This window comes from Siniperca chuatsi, linkage group LG19 (assembly GCF_020085105.1).
Source record: "Siniperca chuatsi isolate FFG_IHB_CAS linkage group LG19, ASM2008510v1, whole genome shotgun sequence".
In the NCBI taxonomy this organism is placed as follows: Eukaryota; Metazoa; Chordata; class Actinopteri; order Centrarchiformes; family Sinipercidae; genus Siniperca; species Siniperca chuatsi.
The window spans coordinates 7,695,398-7,708,043 of record NC_058060.1 but is presented as its reverse complement, the minus strand read 5'-3'; the positions used below and the strand labels follow the sequence as shown (position 1 = coordinate 7,708,043).

The 12,646-nt window shown below is 41.6% G+C and overlaps 1 protein-coding gene across 6 annotated transcripts in view; it reads left to right on the top strand.

Moving 5' to 3' along the window:
- The window catches only part of LOC122866596 (partitioning defective 3 homolog), a 344,331-nt gene that overhangs the window by 204,666 nt on the left and 127,019 nt on the right, over positions 1 to 12,646 (top strand). For all 6 annotated transcript variants that reach the window (XM_044176448.1, XM_044176445.1, XM_044176446.1 and 3 more), the window contains exon 16: positions 12,267 to 12,453. In XM_044176448.1, the coding sequence (XP_044032383.1) occupies positions 12,267 to 12,453 (187 nt within the window). The remainder of the gene's footprint in view (positions 1 to 12,266; positions 12,454 to 12,646) is intronic.

The window sequence follows — 12,646 nt, the reverse complement described above, 5'->3', positions numbered from 1 at the left end:
CCTCTGTTAGACAAAATGACTCCACAAATTGGATTTTTTTTTTTGGCGGTCACTCCCCATTCACCTTGATGGGAAATGTGGTTGACCTCATGCTCATTGGATATATTTTTCCATTAAATTGGTGCTGTCTGTAAACTGACATTCCCTGATCAATTTCAACATCCACCCCAGCCCCTCTGAAGTGCTTCTGCTATCTCCTTCCCTTAAACCCCCAACCAGCATCACTTTCAAAGCCTCATCCCCGCTCTGCATCCCAAGGTACGCTATTTCACTATTCAAACCTCTCAGGGATTAACGTCATCCCCAATTCTCCCTGCCTTCACTCAACTCCCGACTGGTTTCACTCGGGTCAGTTCCCATTCTACCCAGTTGACATCAGCTAAGATCTCGTCTCTTCAGGTGTATTAGAATTGGCAATTCAATCCACAACCAGTCGCTGCTGTCATCTTAACATCGATGGACCTTTAACATATGCATTCGCACATAAGCTAAAGGTGATTGCATCAGTGTAGGGAGGGCTTGTTTGTGGGGGATGATGCGGTGTAGTTGTACATGTATCCACACCCCATTTCTTAACACACAAAGTAGGTTTTTATGCACAAAATTTTTAGTCTTACCTTCCCATCCCCTTCCCATTATTTTGTCTCCATCTTCCTTTCACCATTTTTTCTCTCCTCTGATAAACCGCCTCCTCATGATCTTCTTGTCGGCCACTCTTTCACCTCTTTCACGTTCCACCCCATCACCATTCCACCCTCCTCTGCTCTGATGGAGTGGATTTGTAATCTGTCAATGATCTACACTTTCTCCCTTTCTGCCCTTCTCCCATTCGTTCTCCCGTTTCTCTCCTATCCCCTCCCCACCATCTCCCCCGGAGTGGTGCCACTCTGCCACTGATCACAGAAGATCAGAGGCTGTGTCAGAGGCATCTGATGGTTAATTAAGCCTCCAGATCAATAGGGCTTGCCCCTGACACTCTCTCTCTCTCTCTCTCTGCCCCTCTTTTTCACTCTTTCATCGTGTATTTCTCCTCTATCCCAAATCAAATGTTCTCAAATTGGTTGGGTTTTCCTCTCAGTTTGGCTTATTTATTCCACTGGCTTTTCCAATGCAGGCTTTTCAGAACGCCACTGTGATCATAAGCGGCAACTGTGGGCGCGCTGATGGAAAAGTTTCTTGCCATTGAAACTTCAAGGGCGCCCAGCACTTGTCTCATCCTACGGAGTGGGAGTCAAATGAGCGAAGTGGAAAAGTTATTTTTTTGGAGGGGGGTTGAGTGCTAAAGCAGTAAGTTATCACAGCCGAAGCTCGGCGGAGTCTCAGATCTTTGACTCGGCTTGTCTCACAGCATGAAAATGTCAGTTCCTTTTTTGTCTTGACGCTGTCTCTGAGTTGTGCCCTCATTAACCCATGCCTACATTTTGTGACAGGTGTTCATCTTTTTAAACTGACACAATTCCTTTATTTAGATTTCTGATGCAGTCAGAGTTGAGTTTATATTCATGAGGTAAAATACAGCACCTGAGAAGTAGAAGCTGCTTCGAGGCTTGATCAAAATTTTGCTTTTTGCAATTACCGCATATCTGATCCTCCTGTTTTCCTCCTAAATCTTCAATTTGCTGAAAATGCAGAAGATATATTTTGTTTTGTCCCTAGAATCCATTAAAGCACAGTAGGTATATTTGAAGAAAAACTGGAAGAAGAAAGTACTGTCCCTCTGTCCTCGATCTCCCACAAGCAAGTGGGAGCTTGATCTAGTTAACCTTGATCAAATGTCACAAAATTGACTTTGAAAGCAAATACCATCAGTATTCCTGACATATCTTGCTCATTCATGTTCATCTAACATGTGGATTGTTTCTGTGGATTTCTAAATTTATCCAAAATGTCAGTGTACTATATTTACCCACTTCAATTTGAAACAAGGCAATAAATAAGCAGACATGAAGACATTATAAGACTATAACACAATTGTCTCTTACCGTCTCATCATTTAGCAAGACACTATAAAGTGCATTTTTCTGTGTGGATGGTACATTCCTGCAGGCTAGAAAGACAGTAGCTGTTTCCGCTCTCTATCTTCTTCTATATGTTATTTCAGATGGGCTCAGACATATTGCCTGGTGTGTGAGATGTGACAGTTGTGGTTAGAGGACAGATGCTAAGATCGGCTCAGCAAGGTCAGGAAGCACACAGCTGCCAGGGCTTGACTGACAGCTCGATGTGGAGTGTCTCTAGACCTGCTAAATTACTGAATCATGAAGGCCAGACGTGGAGTTTGGGATATGGTAGGGCACACATACAGCACTACATACACATACTGTAATTGCATGTACAGTGTGAGCCTCAGAGCAAATAGTGATTACTGACAAAACTCTGAGGCATTGTATGTTGTAAAAGACTGCTCAGGAACTCTCTAACCAAATCAGTTCCTCTCCACTGCTCCATTATACTGCCTCTGCTGCTATAAGTTGACCAAGACACAGAGGTAAATGGGATGGAATGTTTTTTCTGCTTAAGAATTAAGATCAGACTTTGATTGTGAGTTATTGCAGGTGGCAGCAAGTCAATACAGTGAAATTGTAAACTCCATATTTCTCCCAACCTATGATTGTTATTGCTATGCTCTCTATTTTCTGTTAAAAGCAGATAGATGTCATGTCCTATGGATGCCTTATCTTACCTCAACCAGGTATTGATCAGAAACTGGTCTTGTCTACTCCCAGCAGTCACAGGTAGTTTGCTGCCTTTCTTCTGAAACAGTATGAATAGGTCTTGGTTCTCCCGGGGGATTGGTACAATTCAATGAATTGAATTATATGAATTATAATTACCATGGCAACAACGAAGAAAAGCACAAAATGACACAGGAGACAGGTGCTATTAAGCTGGCATAGTGCCATCACATTGATTGTAAGGGCACTTTGCCTTTATCTTCCCTGTAGTGTTTTGGGCTGTCATTCAGAACTATCTGCTGTGTGTGTGTGTGTGTGTATATGTTCGTGTGTGTGTGTGTGTGTGTGTGTGTGTGTGTATGTGTGGGCACACACATTCACCTAATCAATAGTCAGAGATAATCCCATTCCCTGTTTGCCTCAGTAAGCCATGCAATGCTGTGATATTGTCAGCTTTAGCTTCACACATGCACACACCATGCATCAAGCATCATGGTCAGAGGCTGAATCCACAGCTAGCAGGTGATGAACTTACAGAACGTTCTGCTTGACTCCCTGCTCAAATAAAATGAGTTCCTGACACTTTTTTCCCTTTTCTTCTCCTGCTTTCCTTCCATCCCCACCTTTGGGGGTGAAAGTATCGAGAATTGTTAGAGATGATTTCTCACTCAAAGAAGGAAAAACTGAAAGAAAAAATTGAAGAAAAGGTGAATTAAAGGGAAGTAAATATGGAACTGAGTGAAAGCTCCTGCATGCGCACAGTGTGACAGTGACAGCCGGAGTTTGACGCAAAGGTCGTTAGAATCACACCCGGCTTCACCTTCCGTTCTGTCTAATTGAAAAGTGCTGCTGGGTGCTGGGTCCACACGCTGGGGTGAAAATTGAGGCTCATGGACCAGAATGCTCAACCTAGGACTGGCACAGAAGTGAGGAAGGGGTGGGCAGGGGGTGGCCGGAGATGGGAACCAGGCAAGCGCATAGCACGTGGGAGAAGTTTGCCTAAACCTAATCAAGTAGTAGGCTTTCTGGCCTCTGCCATGCTGTTGTCACACAGGAAAGTAGGTGTTCACAGGATGTAATGTGTGCGGTGCAGGTGACGGTGCAAAATACTGTAGACAAACATTAGTCACTGCCAGTGACATAGTGCATAACAGCAAAGTTCCGTCACTTTGGATGATTCATCATTATGAGGACATTTATTCATTAAAAGTATAAGAGCAAACGTGCACACACACATACTGACATGAACACACCAATCTCTGGGTGTCCCCAGACACTTTGGTCTTCCCTAATGGTGTTTAAGTGGGGCCGTCTTCCCAGGACTTGACCCTGCTGTCCCCTCACACAACCAGTATTTCACAGTCCGCAGACTCACACTTTCTGTATGCTCAGCCATCAGTGCAGGAGACGAGGCAGGGTGACCTCCCTTAATTTGGTGTCCAGACTGCTTGAGAGTGCTATTAGCATGCCTTAGTGAGAAAATGACTTTGCCTTTTCTTGTGCTTTACTGTACTTATTCACTGTGGTCATTTGACCAAAAAGAGGGGAATTTGCCCTCCACATTTCTAACATATTCTGTTAAAACACTTTTGAAGCACTTGTAATCTTAAATAACAACTATGTAAAATGCTGCAATTTAGAAGATATTGTTAAAAAATGAAATTTGAATGCACATTCTGACTAAATAGGCCTTTTTCACAGCAGACATTTTGACTTGTTACAGTAGGGAAAACACAGGTGTTACTAATAACATCAATGATGGTTCCCTGAAACTGAAGCAGCTCCATGGAATTCAGCCATCATTCATAAAATGTAATCTTTTTTAATCAATTGTTTATTGTTTATTTAAGGATCTCCATTAGAATCACATGGGTGTGTATACAGACATACATTAAGAAAGTACAGACAGATAAAGATATAAAAACACCCAGGCAAGCTAAGCAGACACACAAATGACAGAAATTAAGGATGAAGTAGTAACAAACTTAGCAGTACAAATAAACATACACACAGCAGCTGTCACTATAAAATATATGCAAAAAACCTCAAAAAATGATCTTTAAAAAAACAACATAAAAACAAAGAGAGAAAAACACATAACATGTGTTTTCACTTGCCTAATTAGACCTCTTCCAAGGCCTGTGTGGGTGTGTACCGACTGTGCTTGATTGGCATCTCTCTGACTCTCCCATTAGTTTTGTTGCGCCTGCTAGGTTGAGAGAACTGTATCCTTCATCATTCCCATTGTTCCGTGAAGGGTGGTGACCTCACATAATGGCAGCATAGTTCCGCCCAACTTCTACCTGAGCAGAAGTCTAATTTACCAGAGTAAGTAAAAACACATGTGTGGGTGTGCAGGTCAGCAATACTACATTTAAAATTAAATTTATGTAATACTGTGATATGATAGATTTGTGAAAGAAAGACATATCAGATAGAACAAACAAGTGGAATTTGTCTGGTGTGAATGATGATTACAGCACAAAGCATCAGGTATTTGGTTCCAGTTTTTCCAGACCACCATATTGGGACATACAGTACAATAGCTTTCACTTTCATAATTATATGCCAAATTGCATATTAATTGTACAGCAAGTTTCTAACATTAATTTTCCAACTTTTTTTCTTCTCTGCTCAAGTATTTTTTCACTAATTGCTTTAGTGGATGACTTGATTGATATTTGTTTCTAGTCTCAAATTACACAGGAATCAAATGTATTAAGCTCAATACAATTTATCTCATTGCACTTTTCCCATAGAGCAGGTCTAGACCGTACTCTTTATAATAATATTATTTACAGAGACGCAACAAATCCCACACAGTATATCTTTGTGTAAGTGTGCTTCTCCTGGGCTTACAGCTAACGTAGCTGGTGCTTGTGTGAACACGTTGAGGTTTCCTGAACTTATAATCCCTGAACTGGCATTTAAAGGCTAAATAACAGGCTTGGATGGGTGGGTGGCTCTTCCTTCAACACTGTTCATGGGTTGACCTCTGGAATAGGAAAACCTTTTAGCCTCATCATGGTACTATATGCCAGAGATGTGGTTAGTTTAGTTTGACGCTGTACAGAAGATCATCTTTGTCATTAGCAACACCATCTTGGCTGCATTATTGACTTCCAAACATTATATGGAAATATATTTTTTTGCATTAGTCACCAAATCAGTTTTCCAAGCATACAGTAACAATAGCCACATTTTGTCAATATGTGGTCATAGGATCCTTCATGACAACACCTCCCAGTCCAGGACTTAGGCAAAAACTGATTATGACTGGTCGCTGAGTGCTCCACATTTCAAGTCTCAGTGTTTGGTGTCTCGATTCTTATCCTAGACATCTGAATCCCAACGTTGCATTTCTCTACAAGAAAGTAAGACACTGTCATCAAGCCAAGCAACTAAATGTTCTGATCAATTGCATTGATGAGGAATTCCCTCATGGAATGCGGTGGAACGCTGTTAGGGTTCTTTCACACCTAAGCTGTTTGGTTCGGTTAAAATGAACCCTGGTGCATTTGCCCATTTATTTAGGTTTGTTTGGGCCGGTGTGAAAGCTGTCAATTGAGCCCCAGACGCAGACCAAACAACCGGACCGAGACCGCTCAAAAAGGGGGGTTTCAATCCGCCTCTGTGCTGACTCTGGTGCAGTTTGTTTGTGGTGTGAAAGCACACCCAGTAGCAGTAGCAGACCAATCACATTTACGCATATTTTTTGACATTAAGTCCAAGTGTGTGACATAGCGATCCCACAGTAATACCCCCTGTAATATTGCTGAACAAGACTCAACAGGAATGGGCAGTGGTGACCTAAAGGTTAGAGAAGCAAGCTTGTGACCGGCAGGTTGTTGGTTTAATCCCTGGACCGGCAGGATAAATCCGGGTGTCTCTCATTACCACCACTGAGTTAACCTCAACCTCAGTGGGAAATGTTGGGTCTCTGTAAAATTATAAAGAGTACAGTCTCAGTGGCCAGCAGATCAGACTGTGGTTGTACTGGGCAGCTTCCAGGTGTGAATGTGTGTAACTTCAGAGTCAGTGAAACTTCCCTGAATAAATAAAGGTAAAAAAGAAAAGACTCCCCTTTTCTGCGTTGTATCTACCTGTCTGTCATTTTTCAAAACATGCGGCCGATTTGCAGTCTAATAACACTCATAATCAGTTATTTCTTTGTGAGCTCTTTGTGACACCAAAGGACATAAATATACACATTAGAAGTACTAAAGTGCTGCATGACCTGCTGTCAGTCACCAGAATTTCCCAACGTGCTGATGACTCGGGATGACATCACCAAAACTGTCCAATCAATGAGTACTCAAGTCAGGTCTGTATGACTTCATGTTTACTTCTCTTGGATCGTTTGTAAAATGTCAGTGTGAACAATGCAACAATGTATAATTCTTTTCTCTTGGTCTGGACCAAATGAACTGCACTACAGGTGTGAAAGTGCTCTTAGAAAATGGCAGCAGTGTCCCTTGGTGAGCATAAGGCTTTGGATTTTACCAGTGTGTACTTAGGATGATTACCGGCAGCAATCCATGTATGGGCCTGGTAGCTGTGGCAGTGTGGATCAACTAATGATCTTTCCTCCAGGCAGATCAATAGGCCAAAGTGTCACTGAAGGAGGGGAGAAGAGCGAGGAAAAGAAAGTGTACAAGTGTGTGATGGACAGAGATGGAGGAAATAGTGTAGGAGAAAGAAGATGGAGTGGGGCTATTAGTGTGACCTCTCACCTTACAGCTCAATGTTTCACCGGGCAACGCTTGGTCAGAGGGCAATGAAAGAGGAGAGTGAAGCTCTGATCCGTTTGGATGGATGCAGCCAGGTGGCCTCTCGAGCCAGAGAGCTCATCTGTCTCTGTCTTCACTCTCTGCCAGAGGGAGGAAGAACATATCTGCTTCACTATCATGGAATAGCTTCCACACGCTGAGCATAGCTTGCCAGAGGTCTCTGTGTGCTTCAGTACAGTCGTGGAAACACATGACTTTCACTATACTGATTATAGTATTTGAGTGGGTGCTGCTGCAAACTTCTCAAGTGTGGGGCAGAAGGACAGGGTGCATTTACTGATTTCCTTTGCACATTTAGCATCTTTTTGATGTTCTTATTCAAACACTGATGTGGTGTGGATGGACAGATAGGATGGCATGACTGTAATGTGACTGTCTACATATGCGCAGCTCAGTTCATTCCAGCATAAACTGAAACAAATTTCATTTTTTCCATCTGTGTTTCAGTGATGAAAATATTTTGTCTATAAACCACAGTTACAATCAAATATAAAGTTCTAACATTACAATCAACAACCACTTTAATCACTTTGACTTTAATATGTTTCAGCTGTTAACTGTGATCCTGTTTGGCCTTCACATTACAATATTATTGCTACATGGTAAACCCCACCCAACAACATGTGTTTGTTTTTAGCAGGATGGTGGGTGCTGAGGTGGTGGGTAGTGTGTGTCTGCTTCTGTCAGCGTGACTCATGAGACGCTATCTTTAATTACAGTGTGACAAAGGCCACAGTAGCAAAGCCATGTTGCCATAGAACTCTTTCCTTAGCTACATGGATGGTAAGCATTAATCAGAAGCTCTTAAATACAAAATAGCCCCTTTATGAAAGAGCCAGCTTCTGTGAACCATTAATAATAGTTGGAGTAATGTTTATCCCCATGTGACCTCACGTACATTTTTCTAAGACATGCATGTGACTGCTGATTCATTTGTGATGGCATCAACATATGACTGTATTATTTTTCCTCTATTCTTTTGCTTTCATTCCACAAACTGAGTGCATGAAAGGCTCCAGTGTTTTCAGGATTGCCGAGTTCATCACAGGCTGAATAACAGTGTTTTGATTCTGGCCAAGATAGCGGTTCTTGGGCATGGTGAAAACAGTAATTGCATTCACAGTACTCAGGTTTAGATGCATGTGGTTATTTTGCTGTGGTGCCATTAGGCAGGGGAACAACTAAAGAAGTAAAATGTTGCTTCAAACCTAAGGACAACAACAAGCTCAGATGACCTTCCCTGCGCAAAATAATGGAAACAACAGAGACACCACTTAAAGCACATAAACAAGGCTCTTAGCATGTATCCGTTCATTCTTTCATCAGCGTTGGCATTCAGAATTATCTCTCCATGATGAACAGCCTTGACTTTCAGCTACCTTAGGCACCAGATAGTTCTCGCTCGAACACACACATATACACTGTCTGTCGATCTGGCTGGCAAAAGGAAGTGAAGTGTCTCTGCTGGTCTGTCACCTGCCTCTTTTCCCCTCGTCGCTGGCTGTGAGGAGCTGGTAAAAGACAATGGTGTTAAAACAGTGAGTGAGCAGCTCCATCTGCACCTCACTGCGCCAAAATGCCACTGAGGGTGCTGAAGAGTTCTCTCCAGATTCTGCCTGTTTCCCCACTCTGCCTTTTGCTTTTCATCTTTCTCTTTTATGAACCAAACATCCATTTAACACATAAACATACTGTCCTTAAGAGTCATTTTCTTTTGGTCTGTTCAAGTCTGATTTAGTATTGTCTGCCTCATTGACACAGTTTGGCTTTATAGTCATTTTCAGAGCTAGCTTGCTATATGCTACAACAAGTACTGGGGGTGGGTGGGTGATGCTTATTATGCTGACAGCTGCAGAAAAGCAAGTGCTGCAGTTTCTCTAATTATTTTCACCTTTCAAATCATCAGCATGGCCCCAACTATACCTGTCCGCTAGCCATTTATTGTATGAGCGTGTGTGTCCTTTAGCTACTACAAAGAGGCAAGTGGATTGACTTTAGCAACTTTTCATCTGCAGAGCTGGCTACTTGTGTCAAGAGGTCATGACTGGAAATATTCCATAAAGCTGGGAGAGGGAAGCTTGCAGAGTTTCTAATTAAAACTGTGTCCTCTGTTAGCGAAAGTGGTCTGCTGGCATGAGTGATTGTAAGGGATTGTAATGAGTTATGTATTGTCTTTAAGAGTGTTTATTGTGAATGCAAAGAAATATTATATCCATGTGTTGTGTATTTGAAACACACACCAAAGCTTTTGCAGAGCTTTTTTTGACGAAACAACACTTCCCGTTACATTACCACTACACTGTATGTCTTTTCCAGGTGACTACTGTAATGAAAATCTCAGTGTCGCTGATGCAACTGAGAGGTAACTCTACCTAACAGTTACAGGAAAGTGGTTATAAGGATGGCCCCTGTGGACACACTACCACAGGGCATCTCTTATTGACACTGCCACACTTACTAAACTGACTGTAAAGCAGAGACACTGACGACAGAGGAGGAAAGTGTTGAATTTTAGAAGGAAGAGTGTTTGAACTGACTTAGAGGAGTTGAGCAAGGACTCTGAGGACAAAACTAAACTCTTTTATGGATATTTAGGATAAAGCACACATAATATAGTACACAGAAAATAGATAGAATATTGATTGTGCAAATCATGTACACATTATTGACACTTATACCAACATACCCAAATAGTAATGACTATAGGCTGCAATACCTAGACAAACTTCTATCAGTGTTGCTATACATTACATCAATACCTGTTGAGGCATGGAACAACACCTTATTTTAGCTTGCATCCTTTGCATTGGATGAATTGGAGGTCAAATCATTTTTTTTTGTATTTTCTTTACAACAAAATTGGATAAAATAATGGTATAAAAAACATGATTAAAGATAAATGATGAATGTTGATACACAGCTATAATTCTACTCCAAACTACTTGGTCTGTCTGCTATGAAAGTGATAGGCATAGCTTAGTCTAACTGACTTCCTTGAGTTTCCCACTGTCATTACTCCAGTCCTGCTGATTTACAGTACAGGAATTCAATTACCCATGGTTCTCTGTCAAGCTGCCCAAGTGAGAAATGGCCTTCATTTCACCTGTACAGTGTTGGCAGGCATCTTAACTGGTTTAGATGAGCAATCCATATACAAAGGGATGAGGCTTTCAAAAGAATCAGTTAACAGATGCGTAAGTACAGGGGCAGGCTTTTGGGAAAGTTTTCTAGTCATGGTATAAAGCAACTTGCCCTATCCTGAATTAAAGTTTTGTTTTATGGGGATACAATAATAAAAATCTGGCTTGTAACAAAAAAAAAAAATCTTGTAATTGCAAAGTAAACTAATATCGTGGTGATATTATTGAATGTATCCACTGTAACACTGCATTTGAAGCCTTTGGTTTGGAACATGTATTCACATAAGGTACAATAAATCTCGTTTGTCACATACCACTGATAAGACTTCTGACATATATGAAAAATACACTATTTATGCTTGATTTTCTGTTTGTGCTTTTTGGGGAGGACCTTTCTAAGCCCACCTTGGTTTCTGTCCTCCCCTGCACAGCTGTTTTGTTTTGTATCTTTATTCTTTTTAAAACAAAGACATTTCTGCAAATATCTAAACTAAACTATACACCTCATTGCCGCGTTGATTGGGGCTCAGGTTTACTTCCACAATATGCATTTATCATTCGTCAGGCCCCAGTGAAATTAAATGGCTCTCAGGTTCATGTTGGGATCTTGCCAGGGTAAATATTGTTGTCTGCTGCTAGTGATTACACACAATTGTTCCTAAGCTATTAAATTTGCAAAACGGCTTTCCGATAATGGAAACAAAAGCAAAGACCACAGGAAGTCCAGTCATAGCAGTCTAATAGTAAGCAGGTGTGTGGTTGATCTCGTCTCCCTCGTCTTGACTTTGATTCCCTTTTTTATGTGTCCACGTCCATTCTTATGTCGTGCACTGATCAATTTACAGACCGAATCTTTCACCTCTGTATTATAATGCCACTTCTCATGCCGCTGAACAGCCCTTCTCCTGGTGCTTAGTGCCAGCCACGGCAGCACATTCCCCATTGACTTTGACTCCTGAGGAGCAGCAAAGGGGTGATTCAAAGAAGTCCTCAGCGGGGGGGGGGGTTAGGCAGGACAGAATACAGATCAGGGGAGCGCTTCTTCTGCTCATATTTGAACTTGGAGAAGAGTGAAGGAGAATGGATAAAACTACTTGAGTGTACAACTTTTGACTGTGACATTAAGAGACTGGATTCTGGATAGTAGACATTAAATCATTTTGTGTATTTTAATGAGTGTTCTGAGTCTGCTAACATTTAGCAGATATCGTCTTGTCATGCAACATCTTTGTGTGCATATAGCATTGCAAAATTGTACCCGATAATTTACTGTTGTTGAGAAATTGTTGGTGTCCTTCAGGCATGTCCTGATATGAAAATAGTACATAGTAGTAGTAATAGTACAATTATCTCAGCTAACTTTATCTTTCTATACAGTATTATCTTGGTAATTACTAAAGTAAGATAGAAATATTATGTTTACACAAACATGTCTGAGGAGGTGGAGGAGGAGTTCTGTGGAGGAGTACTGAGTGCATATGTCTGACTCCATCAGCATGTGCACATATTTTCTCAATCCGATTTTTTCTCAGTTGTTATCATACACCACTAATTGAGTATTGCTGCCATTTTGTGTTATATAATTGTGAAGAAACTCCTACAAATATACTGTATGTAGTCATAGATGCTGTCTAATCGCCCTCTTTCCCCCTCTCTCTCAGGTAACTACCAGCTCTCTCCGACTGTGAACATGCCTCAGGATGACATAGTGATGATCGAAGACGATAGGCCGCCCCTGCTTCCTGCCCACCTTTCCGACCAGTCATCCTCCAGTTCCCACGATGACATGGGCTTTGTGGGAGAGAACCCGGTGCCCTGGATCCATGAGCTGCCCGGTCAGAATGAATGGTAAGCAGCAGGTTTTTCTTACTTGGCGGCAGAGTCGGCTGAATTATTTATAACTTGATGGACTTCAGAAAGGCCCTGTGTGGAAGACAGGACATTTTCTGTATTTTCAGTTACAATGTGCAGGAGGTTTATGTTAGGTTACTATGTGTGTATTTGTATGCGAGGGTTCCTGCTGGAAAGTTGAATTGCTGGA